Source organism: Erythrolamprus reginae, chromosome Z, assembly GCF_031021105.1.
Source record: "Erythrolamprus reginae isolate rEryReg1 chromosome Z, rEryReg1.hap1, whole genome shotgun sequence".
NCBI lineage: Eukaryota > Metazoa > Chordata > Lepidosauria > Squamata > Dipsadidae > Erythrolamprus > Erythrolamprus reginae.
In genome coordinates this window covers 97,201,091-97,224,975 of record NC_091963.1, presented here as the reverse complement: position 1 = coordinate 97,224,975, position 23,885 = coordinate 97,201,091, and the positions used below count along the sequence as shown (strand labels likewise).

Here is a 23,885-nt window from a genome sequence, read left to right as displayed (position 1 = left end):
TGGCTGCAAGTTCGAATCTCACCAGGCTGAAGGTCTTCTATCTTTCCGAGGTTGGTAAAATGAGGAGCCAAATTGTTGTGAGCAATATGCTGACTGTAATCTGCTTAGAGGAATGTAAAAAGCATTTTGAAGCAGTATATGCAGTAAGTCTAAATGCTATTGCTATTGCTACTGTGCAGCTGCCTCCCATAAAAAAAAAATATTTATTTTATTTATTTATTTGATTTTTATGCCGCCCTTCTCCTTAGACTCAGGGCGACTTACACCATGTTAGCAATAGCACTTTTTAACAGAGCCAGCATATTGCCCCCACAATCCGGGTCCTCATTTTACCCACCTCAGAAGGATGGAAGGCTGAGTCAACCTTGAGCTGGTGATGAGATTTGAACCGCTGACCTGCAGATCTACAGTCAGCTTCAGTGGCCTGCAGTACAGCACTCTACCTCTACTGTGCCACCGGCTCCTTATCTTCCTTCCACTTTTTTCCAGATGGCTTCTTCAGTTGCAGGGCTGCATGCTCCCTGGGGAAGCAGGGAGGTGAAGTCTACATAATGCTAGAGGGGAAACGTCTGTTGCTGGAATCTCCCAAAGCCCCATGTAGTCCATTCTGAACATGAAAGGGGTACTGGAGAGCCTTATCCTTCACCTCCCTTTGGGGGCAGCTCGAGGCACACAATCCAACCGGCCTAGGTGACCCCACCTGACTCTCACCTAGCCGATCTTCCGCCTCTGTATACCCGAGGAGACGTCTGCAGCCACTGGGGATTACAAGTAAAGAGCGTGACCCCATCTGACTCATCCGACGGCTTTCTATCTTGCCGCTGCCGGTCCGCCTCCGCGACCTGCTTCCTCTTTGCGCCACACGCAACCTGGGTGATGTCTCCCGACCCGAGGCGCACCTGTTCCCTTCCCCGCCCGGCTGACGTCGAGCTTCATCTGACCGCCCTGCCTGATTGCCGGCCTCTCAGTGGTGGCGGCGGCACAGCATATATATCCCTCGCTCGATGGGTATGGAGTGTCTTGCCGCCGCTCCGAGAGTAACACTCGCTAGCCATCCAGGGAACCCTCCTCAACCGCTTCAGTGCGCTTTTCGTTCACTCTTTAATAGGCAAACCGGTCCCCGAAGACGCTCCCTCAATGCGCGCCCCACACTTTCTCCTCCTTCTCCTCCCGCTGCTCCAGAGGCCAGGTGAGTGGGCGGGCGAGCCACGGACCCTGTCGAGAGGCGGGGCAGAAGGGGCGCAAAACTTCGGCGACCGCACCGAAGACTCTCGACCTGGGAATTTGAAGAGTGGGGCGTTGCTGGCTTTAGGGTCGTAGCTCGCTGCAATTTTCTGAATTGGGCCCCGGTTTCCCCGGTTTTCTCATTTTTGGAAAGTTATGTTGGAATTACACTGCTGTTTGGAAATAGGAGGCGCCTGAAAGGCTGGGACGCAGTAGCGGGACTACCTTCTGCGTTTGCCACCAGCCCCTTCTCTCTTCTCTCTTTCCCAATTCTCAGTTTGTCGTTTTGGGAATTTGAAAGTGATGCACTGTATATGCGATGGGAGCCTCATTGAAACAATTCTCAAAATCTCGTTGCTGTATTTGTTATTCAGTCTCTAAATTTATTTCCATTTTATTTCACATACCTCTCTATCTGCTCTTTCTCTCCTTACCGTACAAGAATCCTGCTACGAACAACTTGGCTAAGTTACAAAATTGGAGATCTTTTTGCAACTCAGCTCTCTCATGATTTAAGCCTGCCTAAGCTTCCTTGTATTCTTGTAGATCTTGACATGACAATATTTTTGCTGTGGATGCTTCTTGTTTTATTAAATCACCAAAGGAGGCACTCATTGTTTTCCACTATTTTAGAGGGGTAAGGGTGATGAGACCATATTGTCTGAAGCAGGGTTTGAATTAAGAAGCATTGTTTACACCCCATAATGCTGAATGGAGCTTAATTCGAAGAGATTTTTAGTCTTCAGGTTTTAAATGGTAATTTCTTTGCTAGAGAAATTTTAAATATTGAATAACCAGTTATGATTTTAGAAAAGAAGAAAGAATGTTGCGAACTTTAAATCAGAGTGCCTGGATACTTGTGTTTGTCAGTTATTTGGTCAAAACCCATTGTGTAGTGGATTGTACCCACTGTAGGAGATCAACATTTCTTAAATTGATTCAGCCTTCCATCCTTCCGAGGTGGGTAAAATGAGGACTTGTTGGGGGCAATATGCTGATCCTGTAAATCACTTAGAGAGGGCTGTAAAGGCAGTATGAAGCGGTATATAACTCTAAAATACTTAAAGAATTCTTGTTAATGGAATGCAATAATTTGGAAGTTGGCAATTTTAATATTCTGGGGAAATCTAAACAAATTCACATTAGAAAAACTGAAAGCTGCTTTTTTAATGACTCATTATGGGAATAAGAGTAACTACATGTGCAACAGCTGTCAAGTGTAATTTTCAGATAAACACCTCTCTGCCAGTTTTGCTTGACTGGTAACAATGGTATCCACATCTTTCATTTCTCTTCCACAGTTTACCAGCATGCTATTGGATCAGAGCTAAATGTGACAAAAGATGAGCAAAACATACCCAACTTGAACACCTTCAATATATCTTCCACTGATCGGTTATCATCAAGAGTTGAATCTGAAGAGGCTGAAGATAATGTGAAGGAAGTGAGAGAACCTCAGTTCCTTGTGAATGATGCAGGAAGAGGTAGGTTAAGATATGGAGTGCTTGCCCATGATGTTCCTCTCATTTGGGATCGAAGCATCTCAGAGAAGGCTGGTATAATGATGCAATTTTTGCAAAGAGCTGTTGCTCTATACTCCAAGCATTGTAGAACCCTATTCTTTCTTTATTTTTATCCAGGTAATCTAAAGACTTTAGCCAGATAAAAATGGATGTACCATGGAAGAGAATACTTAAAGCTCAGGGTTGAACTGTAGAATCTGTCGTGTTCTCTGAACTTTGTGGTTTTCTTGCAGACATTTCATTACCAAACTAGGTAACACAGAGCACTTCATGCTCCTCGGAGCACTGAGAATGTTACCTAGTTTGGTAATGTAATGTCTTCAAGGAAGCAACTGAGCTCATAGAGCACCAAGGATCCAAAAATGAATATTTCTAAGAAGGTATTATATTTAATAGACTTACATGCCCTATGAAGTCTTTATGAACAATGCTGTCTTTTTTTTTCTTTCTAAATAAATCAATAGTCATAGGCTTGCTGTTAAACAATTATCATAATGTTCATAGTCTCCATGATTGTGTAGCACTTTCCAAGAACTTGAAGTATACAGTATTTCATTGGCAAGGATTTCAACTAGTATTTATTTATTATTTATTAATTAGACTTCTATGCCACCCTTCTCGAAGTGACTCGGGGTGGCGTACAACATAATGAAAGCAATATGTATAAAGAAATCTAATTATTGTTAAAAAGAATTATTTATAAAATCATTAAAAAACCCACATGCAGTCATTCCCATTCATTCGATTCAATCATTCACAACATCAGCCGGAGACAATCTTGTCTCTCCCGACCCCTATGCCAGCTGGCAGAGTTAGGTCTTCAGAGCTTTACGAAAGACCAGGAGGGAGGGGCAGTACATATCTCGGGAGGGAGTTCATGAAAGTAGTACATTTTGGATGCAAGGATAAAGTTATCTTCTGAACTCCAACCACACCTCTACAATATAAATTTAAGCTAATGTCACAATCAATTCATTTTTCTCAAGGTGTCCTGGTAACTTTAGTGCTTGGTACTAAGTATATCTTTTAAGAAACTTTGGTGAAGCTAAAAATCCCAGAATTACTTTTAACAAATAGTTAATAGTATGCGATTACTATGTTCATGGTGTAGGTTTCAACTTATCACTGTATAAAAATTCCTTTTTGCAAAAATGAAGCTTATTTACTGACAAAAAAAATAAATGGATTTTACTGTTGCCCTTTAAAAATAAACCCTCAGTGGAATACTGAAATAAAATATAAGAAATTATTCCGTTTTTAAATAGTCTATATTGTGCTAAATCATTCAATCCTCATGTAATATGTGTTGGCGTGAATGGAAATTTGAAGACACAAGGCCTTTTCTCTTAATATTACTATATTGTTTATTTTGATTCTTCAAAATCAGAATAGCAATTGCAATAGCACTTAGACTTATATACACTTCATAGTCCTCTCTAAGTGATTTACAGAATCAGCATATTGTCCCCAACAATCAAAACAGTCCTCGTTTTACTGAGCTCGAAAGGATGGAAGGCTGAGTCAGCCTTGAGGTGGTGAGAATTGAACTCTGGCAAGTCAGCAGAATTAGCCTGCATTACTGCATTCTAACCACTGTGCCACCATCGCCCCAACATAGAAAGAGATAAGCATCTGCCCGCATAACAAAGAACTGCATGAAGTATATAAAAGTGGTTCCCCTGCTTTAACACTAATTACCGAACATTCTAATGCCCCCTGCCCCATATTTCTGACCCCATATTTCTGTCCTCCTGAAAGGACCTGAGGACATGGCTCTGCCAGTTGGTCTGGAGACCCTATGGGGGAGAACCACACTGGAGGTGCCTACTGGGTTAATTAGCTGATGCCCACCTCCCATTTGCCTCTCTGCCCCCCAGACTAGCTTTCAGTTGATATAGCAATAGCAGTAGCACTTATATACCCCTTCACAGTACTTTACAGCTCTCTCTAAGTGGTTTACAGAGTCAGCATATTGCCCCCAATAATCTGGGTCCTCATTTTACCCACCTCGAAAGGATGGAAGGCTGAAAATGATGAGATTTGAACTAATGAACTGCAGCTAGCAGTCAGCTGCAGCAGCCTGCAGTACTCCAGTCTAACCACTGTACCTCCTCGACTCTATTGTTGTACCTTGTTTATTTTTATTGTTTCATTGTTTTACTACTTTCATGTTTACCTCTTTTTTATCATTTCCTCCATTTTATTTTTGTAAATTGTCCAGAGAAGCCCCATTCTACTTCATTTGGGCATTCATTTGCAATATTAAGAAGGAACTGACATTCATAATGAAATTGACATTTTTAGGCATATTTTCCCTTAAAATGTATCTGTAACTTATTGATGAATATTTAATATGAATTGCAAAATTTTGATTGGAGTATTAGAGTTTAGATATTAAATTCAGATTGGATAGGTGTATCAGAATTTAGAAAATCAGACATTCATTAAATATTATTTCTTGGGAATATGAATATAATGTATTGCCATTAATATATACGTTTTCATATTTCCTAAGCCAATGTATTGAACTTCCAATATATTGAGTCAAATTGAGTATCTTTCATATAAATCATTTGAGTTAATAACTGCATATTTATATTGGTTGTGCTACAGTAGTCTTAGCTGAGCTTGTCCTGGAGCAGCATTTCCAAGTATTTTATCTTTATTTTTTTACCTCTGCTTTGGAAACAAAGGAAACATTAGCTTTACTCCCATTCTATTCACAGATGCCCAGTATTGATCACAAAAACTATAAAAGGAACAGGAAGTATCAATTAGTACCAAGATTTTTGAGATACCAACCAAAAAAGAAAGGAAGTGGCAAACCACAGCTGAACATAGTTTGCTATGTTCTTTGTTGTTCATTCAATAAGCATTATTATTATTTCTCAGTCATTTTTAGGATACCCGTAAACATGGACAGAGGAAAAGGCAGGGAGAACACTCATAATTCTTTAGGATTAATATATATCTCTAGCCTAAACAGCTATGGATAAAAATATTAATATTGCCAATAAGTATTTGTCAGATAAAATGCTGACAACAGCATTTGTTACATTATGCTGATAACATAAAGGGGTCAGAATGTGGCTGTGTAGTCTTGCATGGGGGATGATGTAAGGTCCACACAGCCAAGGGGTTGGCTGGCCCCATGAGAACCCACCTCTCTTTCCCCCACAACACCTATGTAGGATTGACGATGTTTCGACGAGGTCCCACTCTTCATCTTCAGGCTGTTGTCTTTGGCTTTATTTGGAACCTCATCAAAATGTTGGAGAAAGTCTATCAACCTTACATGGAAAAAGTCCCGAATATGCCTAGACCTACATATCTAAACTCGGGAAAATCTACAAAAACAGATATATATATATTTGTTTTCATAGACAGGCAGCTGGGCCCAATGGAATCACGGAACAAGTTGTTAGGGACTGTGCTGCAGAGCTAGCTGGAATTTTCATGGATATTTTCAATCTATCCCTCTTGTTATGCTTTAGCCCTACCTGCCCAAAGACATCTATTATATTGGCAGTCCCCAAGCAGATGGTAGTGGTGTCCCTTAATGATTATAGATCAATAGCTTTGACATCTGTTGTCATGAAATGTTTTGAGTGATTGGTGTTGAACTATATTAAAGCTAGTCTTCCATCTACTTTGGACCCATACCCATTTGCTTATATGAGTAACAGATCAACTGATGATGCTATTATTGTCTATTATTGTCCATACTGTATTGAATCGTTTGGAACAACAAGGAATTTATGTAAGGCTGTCATTTGTGGATTATAGCTCTGCTTTTTACACCGTTTTATCCAACAGGTTGTTTCTTAAAATGTCTAATTTGGGTATAAACCACAGGATTTGTTTCTGCGTAAAGGATTTTTTGACAGATAGGCCACAGTCAGTAAGGATGGAGTCTCATCATTCTTCCATTCAGATACTAAGCCCAAGAGCCCCCCAGAGTTGTGTTCTAAGCCCTTTCCTTTATTCTTTGTACACATATGACTGCACCCCATCGTATAACACTAACACAATTATTAAATTTGCAGACGATGAGACAGTGATAAGCTCATTAATAAGAACAATGAGTCTACTTATACTTTATACTTTATAGAAATGAAGTACAAGGGATGGCATTGTGGTGTAAAGAAAATAATCTTACACTTAACACCAAAAAAACTAAAGAACTGATAATTGACTTCGGGAGGAAAAAAGATGTACATTTACCATTGCACATAAATGGCAAGGAGGTGGACAGGGTTGGTAATTTCAAATTTCTGGGTACTTATATCTCAGAGGACTTCTCGTGGACTATGAATGTCAACATACTTGTGAAGAAAGCACAAAAGAGGCTGTACTTCCTGAGAATGCTCAAGAAGCTAAATCTATCTCAGCATCTACAGCTATTATTGCAGCACCATTGAGAGTGTCCTGACATACAGCATTCTTGCATGGTATGAGAGCATGTTCTTTTTTATCTGCTAGCAGATAAAAAAGCTCTACGGAGAATTATTAAAACTATCCAGAATATCATTGTGCCCCAGCTACCCACCCTGGATGATATTTTGCATCTCGCTGTTCTAGGAAGGTGCACAACATTCTCAGAGACTCATCTCATCCCGCTTACAAACTTTTTGAACTGTTGCCTTCTGATACTGAACAACTAACCTGTACCACACGTTTCCTGAATAATTTTTATCCCAGAGCTATATTCCCATTTAACACTGAACTAAAGGATCACCAGCTATTGTACAGTATTACTTGGTCTGTTGTGTAGATGTTTGGGTGGTTCAGGGTGGGGGATTTGTGGTGGGTGTGGCATGTTTTTTTGGATTGTTATGTGTATTGGAACTGGTCTTTAGGCATGATGTGAATTTTGTTGTATGGGTATACAGTGATACCTTGTCTTACAAACTTAATTGGTTCCGGGATGAGGTTCTTAAGGTGAAAAGTTTGTAAGACGAAACAATGTTTCCCATAGGAATCTATGGAAAAGCGATTAATGTGTGCAAGCCCAAAATTCACCCCTTTTGCCAGCCGAAGTGACTGCTGGGATTCTCCTGAGGCTCCCCTTCATGGGAAACCCCACCTCCAGACTTCTGTGTTTTTGCAATGCTGCAGGGGAATCCCAGCAAGGGAATCCTAGCATCGCAAAAATGAACGCTTCGCTGGCAACGGAAGTCTGGAGGTGGGGTTTCCCAGTGAAGGGACCATCCGTGAAATTGCAGCATCGCAAAAACACCGAAGTCCTCGAAACCCTACCTCTGGACCTCTGTGTTTTTGCGATGCTGCATTTTCACTGAGGCTCCCTTCACTGGGAAACCCCACCTCGGGACTTCCGTTGCCAGCAAAGTGCTGGCATTCCTCTGCTGGGATTTCCTTGCAGCATCACAAAAACATGGATGTCCGGAGGTGGGGTTTCCCATGGAGGGGAGCCTCAGGCGAATCCCAGCAGCGCAAAAACAGGTGCTTCACTGGCAACAGAAGTCCAGAGGTGGGTTTGTAAGGTGAAAATAGTTTGTAAGAAGAGGCAAAAAAATCTTAAACCCCGGGTTTGTATCTTGAAGAGTTTGTATGATGAGGTGTTTGTAAGATGAGGTATCACTGTACTGTGTATATACATACAATGACAATAACATATTTATTTATTGTTTATATATAGGGCAACTAGTCTGGATTATAATATTTAAAAATGTTAGAACTATAGGGTTTGGAAGTTCTTTTTATGCAAAAGTCAACTATATCTGATTAGCTAATATATGAGCTTACTTAGAAACTATTCCTGTAGTTCCTCAGTTCAATCCCATTAGGAAGCTCCATTTACTTAAAGATAGATATTTCTATGATGATCAATTACTGTAAGTAAAAGAAGGAACTGAATGTCTCTTAAATTGAGATATGTTTGCTTGAAAATAGTTACTGAATTAAGCAGTTAAATCAAATTGCAGAGTAAGTAGATTTAGTTGGATGCTTCGGAAATTATAAATGTGTTGGCAAAGGTGCAATTAATGCAGAATATACATGCAAATTTCTTGGTACTTAATTGAAATTAATCAGGCTTAAGTAAAATTGCATAGTGGAATTGTATACTTAATAGAAAGTTGCATGTAACCCTGGCTCTCTGATGCTTGAATTTTCTAGTTTGTCTCATGGCTTTTTTTCAATATTCGTTTAATGCATCACTTAACCCTAACTATATATGTGAAATAGGCAATACTTTTGCCAATCAGATATACTGCTTACTGGCCTGTTATATATTAATGTTTATCCCTCTGAATAGCAGTTAAAGAAACCAGGATAACCATAGTTCTTCCCAAAATGTACAGCTGATCACAGGTTAGTTGACTGTCTTCCCAGAAAGAGGTTATAATGTTTTTAGATTTTGTTGATGTGGAAATTTAAATAGAAAAACAAATGTTTTTCTAGAACAAGATGATTTGGCATCACTCTTTAGGTTTTTGGGCTAGAGGCTGAATGATCAGGTAGAAGCTCTTAGGTTGCTGGACCTGATCCTGACAAACTGCAGTAAGAAAATGCCTCCTCCACAAAATACATTTTTGACACATATTGGCCCAATCATGCTCTCAGATATAATATAAAGGGCCACTATGAAGATAAGACAGGAAAAAATAATTCCATTTTCGTTTGGATCAATTGGGGGAAAAGGACTTCATTTTACAACTTTGCTCACATGTAATGAGGGAGAATTCTGGTGTATCATTCATGAGTTCCTGAATCATTCACTCTTGTTTGGGTCCTTTATTGCAGAAATGGATAAATCAGCCTTCTCTACTACATGCCCTCCAGATGAGTAACAGAAAGTTCCCATCATTCTCCAATAGTTACACAGGAGTTATAATTTAATACATCTTGAGAGTATTCGATGTGGGAAAGCTGGGTTAAAATAACAGAGGTAAAAACTCACTAAGGTTTTTGATTCAATATGCCTATTCCAAGACAAGGTTTGCGTATCCTTGGTTGTAAATAATAAACATGAGAACCTGTTCTGGCAAGAGGAGACAACCTGATGTCCCCAGATTTTTTTGAACTACAATCCCCACAATCATTGCCATTGGCCATGGGGGCCTTTGGGGATTTCAAGTCCAAAACGTCTAGAGGGCTCCCAGGTTGCTTGTCCCTTGTGGTAAGACCTTGTTAGTTTAATCATTCCTGCTGATGGGAAATGCCAAACGGAAAGAAAAAGGTTTGCATGCAATACCAATATATAAAACCAAGAATCATATAAATGCTAGGTTTCTGCTGCATGTAAATATGAGTTGGCTATAAAGCTTTGAAGTTAAAGGCAAAAAATATAAGTTGTTTCATTAGGGTTTCAAATCACTTTTGAGCTAGAGAATTGACTATACCCCAACCTGTGTGGAGTCATTGCAGGGAGAGACAAATAATTCATTCAGACTGTTTTATGCTGATTAGAAATGAGAAATCCATTGCAAATCATACTCTTAATCCCACAATATGCATTTTTGAATTGTTAGAACACTGTGAAACCCTGTCTAAAACCACATTATTATCTACTCTGATCTTTTAAACTCCTCTGAAATGCAAATATCTTTGGGGTTAACCATGTTACCACACCTCATTAGAATTGTTAAACTTCTAAGAGAACTTTATTTAATTTATCTTATTGCTGAGCAGTAATGCTTACATTATTAGTTTTGACTTTATTGCAGAGTGAAATAAGAAAAGACTGATTATATTAAAATGTTTTGCACACTGACTTTCTTTAAATGCTTTTAGAAAGGCAGAAGTTATTAAAAATCCTGTTTCCTGATTTTGAAATTCTTCAAATGTAAAATAATTGCATCGGACCAAAACTTTACATAAATATTTACTTTTATCAGGATCATCAATGAATTCTTATTTTTGTTCAGATACATAGTTAGCCTTTGCTTCTAAATATGAGAATATGATTTATCTGCACCAGAAGATTTCACTGCCTAGAATAGCAAATTGACTTTAGTATGTAGAAAACTGCATGTTTTCCTGAATTTGTTTTCTTGTTGCAGTAGAGTTGCTGGCACAAACATATTAGCCATAGTTACGCAATATGTTTAACCAAGTTAATATATGTTCACATATTCAGAATACAGATCCCCATTTGTTTTCATCTGGAAATTCCTGCTATTCTATGAGCTTTGCACAAACAAACCATTGTCACTGCTGATTCTGCTACAGCATCCTGAAGAAGAAAACAAATATGATAGGGGAGATTGCCATCCCCCATCACAGGAACTCACTAGGTTTAGGAGCTTCATAATGCAGATGAAAGTAGACAACTACTGTACTTTTACTAAGTTATAGTGTTTGCATAAAATAATGGTGTTAATGGTTAATTAATATAAGCCTGGGACTGTTTAAAGTAAATCCCAGAGTAGACAAAAATTTAAGACTTTCACAACAAATAACCACTTTAGGTGAACTACTAGCCATTGTACATTTCTTGTGTATATATGCTTGGTCGTCATTATAACATCTCTTTGCTTTATAATTATTCTTGCAATCAAAGTCTGCAGAGAGGGGCGGCATACAAATCTAATAAATAATAATAATAATAATAATAATAATAATAATAGTAGTAGTAGTAGTAGTAGTATTCTGATTAGAATGAAAGGAATCTGAGATTAAAATCTTTCTTTCATTTCTCAGCCAATCTAAGACCTTTTCTTTGTATTACCTATATAATAAGTGGATTGGAATTAAAGATTTCCAGTGAGCTCATTGCAGCAGAGATTGATGCCAATGTAGGTTGTTATTTTTTTCTTAGCATGCTTCCCTAATGCAGGATGTTTTTGCATACTTAGTTTTTACAGTAAAGCTATTGATGTGTTGTTGCAACAAGGGTTTTGTTTATCAGCCAGCTTTCTGCTCCTTTTGGCGAAAAGGCTCCAGGTTACTCAGGTTCTTACTGTGCCTGGGGGATTGCTATAAACTAGTCCCTCTTTTCTTAGAGTTTTCTTAGACTCTTTGTTTGTTTGTTTGTTTGTTTGTTTGTTTGTTTGTTTGTTTGTTTCTTTGTTTAATCAAATGTATAAGCCGCCCCTCTCCTAATGGAATCAGGGCGGAGTACAAGTTCTTAACATTTTGATCACAACAGCACATTCCCTCTCTGCAGAATAATTAATACTTTTTCCCCCCAGAGAAACCACCTATTAAGAATCCAGCAAATTTAGATGGTGGAAAAAAGAACCCTAACAAACCCAAAAGAAAAGGAAGTGAGAAGAAAACTAAAAGGAAAATTAAAACTCCTTGTGAAGGAAAATATAAAGGTTTTTGTGTTCATGGTGAATGCAGATACATCAAACAGTTTCTAATACCTGTTTGCACGTAAGTTAAATTAGAAACGTTGATAAAATCGTTAGCATCTCTATTTAATATGTTGCCATAGTATCATCATAGCACTTGAAAGTATCATTATCTCAGTTAATGATAAAACAGAATATAGTGGAACCTCTACCTAAGAACGCCTCTACTTAAGAACTTTTCTAGATAAGAACCGGGTGTTCAAGATTTTTTTGCCTCTTCTTAAGAACCATTTTCTATTTAAGAACCCAAGCCCAAAAAAATTTCCCAGGAAATTTGAGAGCGGCACAAAGTTTCTTGCCATTTAATCCCAGCCATCCCGGGCTTTTCTGGGCTGCCAAAGGAGCCTTTTGGTGGTGCTTAAGGAGGCTTTGGCTGTCCAGAGCGAACAAAGCATTTTCCTTCCTCTGGGCACTTGAAGAGGGAATAAACCTCTGCCAGCACCCAGAGAAAAGAAACACTTCCTTTGCTCTGGACAGCGACTGTCCTCCTCCTCCTCCTCTTCTTCCTCTTCCTCCTCCCACCCGAATTCCGAGCTTTTATTTCTTTCCTAATGGGTTTACATGCATTATTTGCTGTTACATTGATTCCTATGGGAAAAATATCTTCTACTTACGAACTTTTCTACTTAAGAAACTGGTCACGGAATGAATTAAGTTCTTAAGTAGAGGTTCCACTGTATATGGATCTGCAAAAATATATTAATTCCCTACTCACCAATGTTCTGGAAGCATAAGAAAAAATAATATAATTGCCCTAGCTCTGGTCACTATATTACCTATATACATATATTGTCCATTAATCTGGATAGAATTTGCAAGGTGTATTTTTTTGGTTGGTATTTGATACATTATATGCAGCAAGCATTTGTGGCTGTAATATAAGTTTTACAACAAATGAAGTTTATCACTGAGTGAGCTACAATCAAACTACTGGAATCTGGACATTCATTTATCTTTGCTCATATAAATGACTGACATATGTATGCCCCGTGCACTATTGTGTAAGCTGAAATGCTCCTTTTGTTATATTATTACAGGTAGTCCTCGACTTACGACCGCAATTGGGACAGGATTTCCAGTTGTAAGTCATTACGGTTGTAAGCCGATGCAGCCACTTGACTGGACCTGATTTTGCGACATTTTTGCAGTGATTGTTAAACAAATCACTGTGGTCATTAAGTAAATCCATGATCATTAAGCGAGTATCATGGTAGTAAGTGCACACCTATTCTTCTGAATGGACATTTTCCCCCCAGAAACTAGCAATAAAGTTACAAATCATAGTCACATAATCATGAAATTTTGCAAAGGTTTGTAAAGGAAAACCAATTTGTGTATGTGTGTGTGTGTGTGTGTTGTGCTTTCCACCCAAATTATCAAGAATTCAAACTATTGTTTGAATTTGAAATGAACACAGAGAGAATTAAGCAGCAGAATACAGTGGATGTACCTGAAGATACTTTCAACATCATTTCAGTGTTCTATATCTGTTTAGAATAGCAGTGATGCTATTCTTTTTTTTTTAAATAAATTTTTTATTATTTTCAAAAAAGACAATACATCACAATACAAACATAAAAAACCCAGACAAAACACATAACACAAAGAGGAGCTACAATCGCTCCGCTCAAAATAGAAGTCACCATAATACAATAAGGAAAAACTTTTGTTGATTAGATCAATTCAGAGGAATAAAAACTTCTATTACATATCTCTATCTATACACATTTCAAAATGGTAAATTTAAATATTTTTTAATTCATTGAGAATTTCTTTTGTTCAACCAGGTATAACCAAGAAGAATCAGAATTTTATAAAATTTGGGATAGGGCCCAAATTTTATAAAATTCTGATTCTTCTTGGTTATTCAATCGCCTCGTCATCATGTCCAGCTCCTCACATTCTATAATTTTTCTATAATAGAAACAGCAGTGATGCTATTCTAATTGTGCATTTTCATGATTTGCTTTCAGATGCCACCCAGATTACTTTGGTGAACGCTGTGTGGAACAGTTTTTGAAGACAAAAAAAATCAATGATAAAACAAGTGTCTTAAAAATAGAAGTTGTGGTAGTATCAATTTTCTTCGCGATGATCAGTTTCGCCATCATTATAATTGTCATCACTGAAAAGTAAGTCATTTAAATCCACCAGTAAACCAAGGAAAGTACAATAAAATAGTGGCAAAAAAGACTGATTGGTATCTGTGATACTTAATATACCCAACAATGTTTTCAGCAACAGAATACTGACATTTTGTAAAATTGCTTTGCAGAATTAAGATTTATGGTGCCCCAAAATAAAAAAGAAATTGCTAGTAGATACTTTCTAAATATACATTTATGAAATGTGACTATATTCATACACTCAGTTTTGTGAATATTACAGTGCACCCAAGTGTTAAGGAACCTTCCACAAAAAATAGTATTTTAGAGAAAACATATATCAAAGTACATATACAGGTTGACTCAGAAATAGGATACAAAAATGTAAATTGGTAAATGTGAAACTAAATTAATTTGTATTTCTCTATCCTTAACTTTAATTATATGGAGTAATACATTGGGGCAATTTTGTAAAGACATATTTACCTCAATTTACCTCTGAGAGCCATTTGGAACATCATAAAATAATGAATAGTGTAAGCGGACAGACCAGTATGGACACATTAAAATTCAGCATACCATAATCTTGGAGATTAAACTATATTTGACAGGTGATGATCTCATTAAGTCTGTAAGAAATGAGCGATGGAAACAACTAATCTGTCCTTTAGATTTTATGAGATATATTAAGCTTGAAATTGATGAAACTTAACATCTAGGTTTCATTATTTCAGAGTGTTTACTCTAGCTATGACTCAGTTTGGATCTAATCCTCTGAAGTAAATGTATCAGTCAAGCCTAATTGAGGTACAATAAATGGTAGATTGGTGACTTCTAACTATTACTAAGGATGGTTTTCAAATAATTAACAAATTAAGTCTGCTGTGTTTTTATGTCAAAAAATAGTCCTGAAATAGAATTCAATGGCAGGAGAAAAGTGAAATTTCAGCACTATTTAATTTTATTTAAATGAGCTTCATGTTTGGGACCATTAGCAAATATGATGCTTATTGCTTTTAAATTTCACTCCTGAGAAATAATGTTTTAATTGAACTTAACAGCACATCAGTCAGGTTCCCTACCTCATCATTATGTAAAGTCTAAATGACTGATCTACTTCCTGTGAGGTCCTGTAGATTTCATATCAGAACTATGAGCACTATATGATTGTGTGTTTGTACATACGCAGGCATACACAATGATATTTATAGTCCACTTCAATTAAACATTCATCTTGTGACAAATTGCAGTGGCAAAGATTTGGCCCCCATCATTTCCACTCTTGCACAATTCCCATCCTAAAGCCCAGAATTATATTGCACTTAACCTGTAACACCTCCTCTCTCTGTCTCCTTTTCTCAATCATTTGTATTAATATTTTGCTCAAAGTCTAGCCCAGAGGTCTTCAAACTTGCCAACTTTAAGACTTGTGGACATAACTGCCTGGAGACTTCTGGGAGTTGAAGTCCACAAGTTTTAAAGTTGCCAAGTTCAGGGACCCCAGTTCTAGCCTATTTTATAGCAATTTGTGGTTTGCCCAGCAGTCTCCACCCTATATCTGTCCTGAATTCCTTAAATAGAATTGCATATCCATAATCATAATAGTAGTAGTAGTAGTAGTAGTAGTAGTAGTAGTAGTAGTAGTAGTAGTAATAATCATCTAAATGCTTGCCTTGGGATAGTATTATGCATGTAACAAATTGCCTAGCTTAACATTTAGTAAATAATTTTGACTTGGATTCCAATGTAGACTGGTCATTATACTGTAGTTTGGAAGCTTTGCTTCTGTGTTGCTGAATGTCCCCACCATCACCCCAAGTTCCAGTAGTGTAGTAACAAATTTTGCTCCAAAGTTTGACTTTAGCATAAAAAGTTTAAACCAGAGCTGATTTCTTGGGTATTTTGTTAGAGAAATACAGTAAAAAAAGGGTATATTTAATTATTCATGTGATAACTGCAGCTAGAATTGTATTTGCACAAAATTGGAAAGTGGGAAAAATCCCTACAAAAAGGGAGTGATAATTAAGAAAATATTAGAATGTGCAAAAATGAATGGTTTTCAAGGGGAAAGAAGAATCAGAATATATGGGAGCGTTTTTCTCATTGGATAGAGAATAAAAAGAGATATGAAGTTAAATAAAGCAAGAAGAAAAATGTTTTGATAAAAGATAAGTTAAATTGAAATGTAAAAGTAGAGCTGTGTATATACTAAGAAAATGGTGATAAATGTAAAAGATGTTGACACAAAAATTTTGTACCCAGATTTAGCATTTAGACTTCTATATCACTTTACAGTGCTTTTCAACCCTCTCTAAGTGGTTTACAGCAGTGTTTTTCAACCAGTGTGCCATGGCACACTAGCGTGCCGCGAGACATGGTCAGGTGTGCCGCGAAGCTCAGCAAGAGAGAAAAAGAGAGAAAAAGAAAGAAAGAAAGAAAGCAAGCAAGAGAGAAAGAAAGAGAAAGAAAGAAAGCAAGAGAGAGAGAAAGAAAGAGAAAGAAAGCAAGAGAGAGAGAGAAAGAAAGAGAAAAAGGAAGAGAAAGAAAGCAAGAGAGAGAAAGAGAAAGAGAGAAAGAAAGAGAAAGAAAGCAAGAGAGAGAAAGAGAAAGAAAGCAAGAGAGAGAGAGAGAAAGAGAGAAAGAAAGAGAAAGAAAGCAAGAGAGAGAGAGAAAGAAAGAGAAAAAGAAAGAGAAAGAAAGCAAGAGAGAGAAAGAGAAAGAGAAAGAAAGAGAAAGAAAGCAGGAGAGAGAAAGAGAAAGAGAGAAAGAAAGAGAGAGAGAGAAAGAGAGAAAGAAAGCAAGAGAGAGAGAGAGAAAGAGAGAAAGAAAGAGAAAGAAAGAAAGAGAAAGAAAGCAAGAGAGAGAGAGAGAAAGAGAGAAAGCAAGAGAAAGAAAGCAAGAGAAAGAAAGCAAGAGAGCAAAAAGAGAGAGGAAGGAAGGAAGAGAGAAAGAGGGATGGAGAGAGAGAAGAAGGAAGGAAGGAAGGAGAGAAATAGAGCAAAAGGGAGGAAGAGAGAGAGAATTTTTTTTGTCCAAACTTTTTTTAGTCCCCCCACTCCCCCCCCCACCCCGGCTCAAGGTGCCCCATTATTTTGTATATGTAAAAAATGTGCCGCAGCTCAAAAAAGGTTGAAAATCACTGGTTTACAGAGAGTAAGCATATTGCCACTGCAATTTGGGTCCTCATTTTACTGACCTTGGAAGAATGGAAGGCTGAGTCAATCTTGAGCCTACTGAGATTCGATCTGCCAAACTGCTGGCAGCCGGTGATCATTGAGGCACCACCAAAATGACATACTGATTGGTTGATGATGTAATGTTTGTTGAAAAAATAAAAACTTTTTTTAAAAAAAGATAAAACTGCTAATGATGGGAATGTTTCCAGTGTTGTGGAACAAAAATGTTTTCAAGTGATAGAGTTGTGTCATTACAAGGTTTTTTCAGGACCTATTGATCATTTGTAGCCTAAATTACAGGTTCCATAGTTAGAAAACTGCCCCCTCCCATCTGTCCTACTGAACATACCATTCTATTTATGCAGAAGTTCTGAAACATATTTCTATTTTAATTCTTACAAATTTAATATCTGGTTTGTTTGGGGTTTCTTAAAGAAAGAATGATCTTCTGTATATTTTGATTGTTAAACATGTCAAATTCTTTTATATTAAATATATATACCCCAAAACTTTTAGGCTTTGAAGCACTTTTGAAATGTTGACAGGCTGTTGCAATAATAGTAGTTGCATGGTTAGATAAGGTTTGCTTATTCAGCTTTGTGCGATGGTGGCTTGGCTACTCACAAATGAGGAAAATTAAATGGGGCAAGGAACCTGATAAGCCACAGTTTTTCTGTATCATGCCTATAATTTAAAATCATTTGTACTTATGCTTGAACAATTTAAAAGCAAAATGATTCCACAAAGTGATGGAGATGAATGTTTTATTATTCAGGATAAGAAAAAAATGCACTAACTATAATGAAATAGAGGAAAGGAGAAATCTCAAAAAAGAAAATGGAATTCCCAGTAGTAATGTCTAAAAAACAAATGAAGGTAAGGATTATTTTAATGATATCTTATGCTATTCCTCCAACTCCAGAAGTTTGTAGCTATTAGGGTTTTTTTTAATTTATCAATATTCTCATCAAATTGTGAGGCTTTGTGTTATAGTATATAGCAACAAAAATATTTTTAAAACTCATCCAATTGATTTAAGAAAGTCATTATCTTTTAGTGCTTATTTCAAATTTGAAAGAGAGAGAAATACACTCCTTTGATTATAGGCAGTCCTCGACTTTCAACCACAAGTGAGCCCAAAATTTATGCTGCTAAATTAGACAATAGTAAACTTAGTTTTGCCTAATTTACAACCTTTCTTGCCACAGTTCTTAAGTGAATCACTGCAGTTGTTAAGTTAGTAAGTTAGTACATGGAGCTATCTTTGAAGAGTATTTGGAGACTGCAGGTAGTACAGAATGCAGCCACACAAGCAATCATGGGCCTCTCGAGATATTCCCATGTCAGTACAGCACTCCGCAAGCTGCATTGGCTATCGATTAGTCTCCTAACATAATTCAAAGTGTTGTTTATGATCTATAGCCCTACATGGCATGGGACCAGCAGTTGTGTCCTGTATCTCATGTATCCCAGCAGCTGGTCAGGTCCATAAAGTTGGCCTCTTCCAGGTCATGTCAGCCAGACAATGTTGACTCACGGGGTCTAAGGGAAGAGCCTTCTCTTTGATGGCCCCAGCCCTATGGGATCAGTACTGCCCTCCCCCACTCTCCCTGCCTTTCATAAAGTTTTAAAGACCCATCTTTGCTGGCAGGTCTGGGGACATTGAAATATTTATATTTTGCCCCACCCAATGAATGCATGTTCAGATGCATGATTTTGAATCTGTTTGGTTGGAAGTTTTTTAGCTATGGGGATTTTTAGCTGTAATTTTATATAGATTTCTATCATGTGCATGTTATTTGCTGTAAACTGCCCTTAATCTCAGGAGAAAGGTGGCATAGAAATCGAATAAATAAACAAATACACAAACGCGGTGGTTAAGTGAATGTGGCTCCCCCATTGGCTTTGCTGCTCAGAAACATGACCCAGGGAAAATGCTGGTTGCCAGTGTCTGAATTTTGATCATGTGATTGTGGGGATGCTGCAATGATCCTAGGTATGAAAAATAGCCATCTCACTTTTTTCAATGCCATAACTTTAAATTATACCAGCTCTCAGTAAGCAAAAGTCGAGGACTACCTGTATGGTACTTTCCTAGGACCCCTATCAGAGGTGGGTTTCACCTGGTTCTGACTGGTTCTATAGAACCGGTAGCAGGAATTTCCCCTTGCTCGCCAAACTGGGAGCAATCGCTGGTTGGCCACATCCCCCAAACCGGCAGCACCATAGGCACCACCATCTTACTTTGGGCTTCTGCGGACATGCAGAATCCAATTTTGACTTTTTCACATGTGCAGAACCTTGGGTTTTGGCATATGGTGTGGCCACATGGCGTGCAATGCACGCGCACCCGCACCGAGCAGGGGGAAGCAAACTGGCAGTGAGATAAGTTAGGACCTACTCCTTATCCGGTGAAGGGCTACCAAATTTTTTACTACCACACTGTGGGCGTGGCTTATGCAGGACACCCTGCATTTTCTTTCAACATCTTTCAGTGCAAATTGGGCACTCTGGAGTGGAGCTCCATTTTTGCTACCTCACTGCGTTCCCCCCATCCGGGCAGCAACCCACCCCTGCCCTTATCCCTATCAATAATTCCGCCTTCTTGGAGATGAGCTTCATAAAAGGTGTAGGGTGTGTTTTAATAAGTCCTTGCTATATATGTAATGAAGAGCAGCTTCAGAGTCGGTCACTATAATTGCAGAGATACTAGATCAGTCACCAAATGTAGAATTCTCCTGAAGCTAACCCCACCCCCCAAATCCAATTCTCTACCTAACTGACTGACTATATCCAAGAATTGCCTGTTCTGCCAGCTGGAATTCTGGCAATTTTTGCAAAAAGTTCTTAGATCAGTTCAGAACTAAATCATTTTCATTATTCAAGTTATAGCTCAATGTATATTTTCAGATAAATACTGTGATAAATACTCAGAATAATGTACACAAGAAAGTATAAGATAAATACCATATTTTGTTACCTGTCAATATGTAAGCACAGAAAATTCTATTATCATAAATGTGCTTTCTGTTGAATGCAGTATGTTTGCACAGCTGAATTTTACTTGTATAAATATCCCATCTGTTAATGCCATGCTTTCCTCTTTCAGATAATAAAAGAAGCTGTCACTGAAGCACATTCTAATTCATGAAGGCATCTCTGAAAATTCCAAATCAAGAAATCAAGGCAGTTAACCTGAAACTTTATTTGCCACCAAGCCACAGGCGTGCTGCAAGGAGGGTGATCCTTTTTCTCTTGGTGATAGCCAGCATGTGGCCGCACATGCAGCTTTGGTTTCACAGCAGTGGTCAGTACTCCAGACAGTGCTGCTCAGTGGTAGGAGAATACCGAATGGCCGCTGCCCTGCATACTTCTTTTTTTGCACACGTTACCTTTGGCAGAGATAAATTGATTGAGACTGTGTGAAAAAGCATGAATTTGAGAGGCAGTTGTGATTGTATTCTTTGTTATGTTTCACACACACCCATGAAGGTGAAAGGCAGAAATGGAGCTGGCTTTGAGTAAGTCTCTCACGCTGCTTAAAGAGCTCAATGACTCCTAACCGGGACAAATGGTACAGGGTGTGCCTCTTTTCTCCCACGCCTCCAACCTTGTCATCTGGAGGATTCCCGCTTGCTCGATGAAAATGTGCCAGGCCAGAAGTGCCAGTGTTGAATGCAGTTTTGTCTCACTGGAAAGTACGTAAGCACTTGGAGCAGCTTCCAAGTTGCTGCTCTGGTTTTAAAACGTGTTTGGGGAGATGCAATCAGTTTGCAAAACTATCAACCAACAGATTTGTTGGTGGCTTTGTTTCCTGAGATTAGCCTTAACATCTACAGCATAACTATTCCAGAGTATTCAGTTTTCCCTTTAATGTTTTAAGATACGGAATGACCTAGTACAGTGATGGCAAACCCTTTTTGGTTCACGTGCCAAAAGGGTGTTTGTGGGTGTGCTAGCATACATGCACATCCCCACACCCCTTCCCTCCCCCCATGCATATGTACCCCCCACCTTGCACCCCCCCACCCAGCCTGGTATGGGAAAACACACTTTCGGTTTGCCATTGTGATGTTTTTTACACTCTAGAGAGTACAGGGAAGCTTCCTGAAGCTCTGGAGTGCCAAAAACAGCACAACAGGCAAACTGGAAGTTCAGAAAACACATTTCCAGTTTGCCATTGTGCTGTTTTTTGCACAGGGAAGCTTCCTGGCAACAGGCAAAACGGAAGTTCGGAAAGTGTCAAACCGGAAGTATGTTTTTTCAAACTTTGTCCATTGGGTGATTTGTTGGGGTTTTTTGCCTCCGGGGCTTCAGGGAAGCTTCAGGGAAGCTTCCCTGAAGTGGCTACAGGGTGAAACAGTGTTACAGGCTATAGGGTGAAACAGCGTTTCCCAAGGCCGAAAATCAGCTGGCCAGCATGTGCATGCACGCTGGAGCTAACACAAGGCAAAATCTCGTGCACCCTCCAATATGACTCCGCCAGTAATGGGCAGCCAAAATTTTTACTGCCACACTGGGGGTGTGGCTTATTTTGTGGGTGTGGCTTAATGGTCATGTAACTGGCTAGGAGTGGCTTGCCGGCCATGTGATCGAGTGGGAGTGGTTTGAACTATCATTATTCAAGTGAACTGTTAAGTCCTTGACTTACAATCTCACCAATGTCACTGGCTGGGGTGACAATTTGCTTCGTGTTTCCCACGCTCTCCTTCCTGGGTTACCCCCCACCCCAGGCTGGGTAGCTAGGTGAACGGATGCTGCCAGAAGCTTAAATGTTGCTAGCGCCGCTTTCACCCACGCCTTCTGCTTGCACCTCAGTCTTTTCTGGGATGAACAAACATTGGTCTGAGCCAAGCCTTTTGCTGGAATAGAATAGAATATAAGAGCAAATAATGAAACTGTGTGTGTGTGAGAGAGAGAGAGAGAGAGAGAGAGTGTGTAAAACACATATACAATATTTATTAAACAAAACAAAGATCAACATGAATACACTACTGTACTATCAACTTCCATGGATTTTTCTTTAAAGAGTATTAAAGAGCATGATAAAATTTAGTTTTGCAATATTATTAGCTTCAATGTTTTCTTTACAGATATAAATTGCTTCCACAAAGAGGCACCTTTAATTCAAGTTTTAGCTCTATACAGATGTTTAAGTAAACTATGAAATGTAAAGGGACTCTTATCAGAATAATCTAGATAGCCTTATTTAGTTGACAGTAGCTTGTATGTAAGATAAACATTGTTTTTAGATTTTTAAAATGTAAATATGTAAGTATAGAGGTTTTCTATTTCTGTAAATGTGATTCTTATTTAATATATTCACACAACTCAATGACTTATTTATTTTATAATTTTTCTACGCAAATAAAAAAACTGAGTTGTAGCTTATATTGTTACTTGGCTCTTTGCATTTGCATTTTCCCAAAGCAGCACTTCAAAATCACCACAATTATTAATTTTTATATCAATTCATCCACCATAAATGTGTCACTTGAGACTGTTGATTTGCAAATTTGGTAGAGTTGCATATCCTACCACCATCTTTCTCTGGTCTCATTAGATTTCAGGCATAGAAAAGAATAAGTCAGTTTTTATTTGTAATGTAAGCACATATATATATACTGCTCAAAAAAAATAAAGGGAACACTCAAATAACACATCTTAGATCTGAAAAAATAGTTTATTAAGTTTCAGATTTAAAAAAAGACACAAGAGGGGAGGGGTATGGGTCAAAAGAGATAGAAGTGATAAACAGGTGGTTACATCATTGTTCAGATGGTTCTGTAGTTTAAAAAAGATTGTAAATGATATGATGAGTTATATTTACAACATAGCATATATGCATCCATTATATTTACAACATAGCATATATGCATCCAATATATATATTGTATATTAAGTAACAGTTAGCTAATAATAAGTATTACACTGTTATAATAGACCCGAAGACAAGAAAAGGAAAGGAAAGGAAAAAGTCGAGAAAGAATATAGAAGAGGGAAGAACAGATATAGAAAGAAAAAAGAGGGGGGGAAAGAAGGGATAAAGAGAATTTGCACATTCACAGACGTTTGTAGGGAGTGTGACATAATAGTAAGTTGAAGTAGTAGGTGTAGATGATACAGAGAGAAATATAAAAAGTTAGTATAAAAATAAATTCGATTAGGATTGGTTGAAGAGGTGAAAAAAAATTATTTTACATATTTAGAATCAAATTGATTATTGTCGATGTTTGGATTACTTATAATAGTATATAATGTTTTTGTTTAAAAAGGTCAAAGATGGGGTAAATGATTGGTATCTTTTTGCTGCTATCCATTGATACCACTTGTCCCATATTTTATAAAAATCTGATTCTTTTTTGTCCTGAATTTCCATAGTAATTTTGGTCATTTTGGCACATTCCATAATTTTGGTAATAACTGTTAGAGTCGGGGAAGTCATTGACTGCTTCCAAGTTTGTGCATATGTAATTCTGGCGGCTCCTAAAATGTGTATCATGAGATATTTTTCTTGGCATGTAAATTTTTGTCTAA

At 37.9% G+C, this 23,885-nt stretch overlaps 2 protein-coding genes across 2 annotated transcripts in view; both read left to right on the top strand.

Annotated features, from left to right (window-relative positions):
• Positions 1-966: 966 nt before the first annotated feature.
• Positions 967-23,325, top strand: AREG (amphiregulin). Its single transcript, XM_070726480.1, has 6 exons — positions 967-1,189; positions 2,526-2,708; positions 11,903-12,089; positions 14,041-14,199; positions 18,124-18,224; positions 20,458-23,325. The coding sequence occupies exons 1-5, from the start codon at positions 1,138-1,140 to the stop codon at positions 18,209-18,211; spliced, it is 669 nt and encodes a 222-aa protein (XP_070582581.1). The 5' UTR covers positions 967-1,137; the 3' UTR covers positions 18,212-18,224; positions 20,458-23,325.
• IMMT (inner membrane mitochondrial protein) overlaps positions 9,035-23,885 on the top strand; it is a 348,633-nt gene continuing 333,782 nt past the window's right edge. Inside the window, exon 1 of the mRNA XM_070726478.1 lies at positions 9,035-9,039. The gene's annotated coding sequence lies outside the window, so the exon portion shown is untranslated. The remainder of the gene's footprint in view (positions 9,040-23,885) is intronic.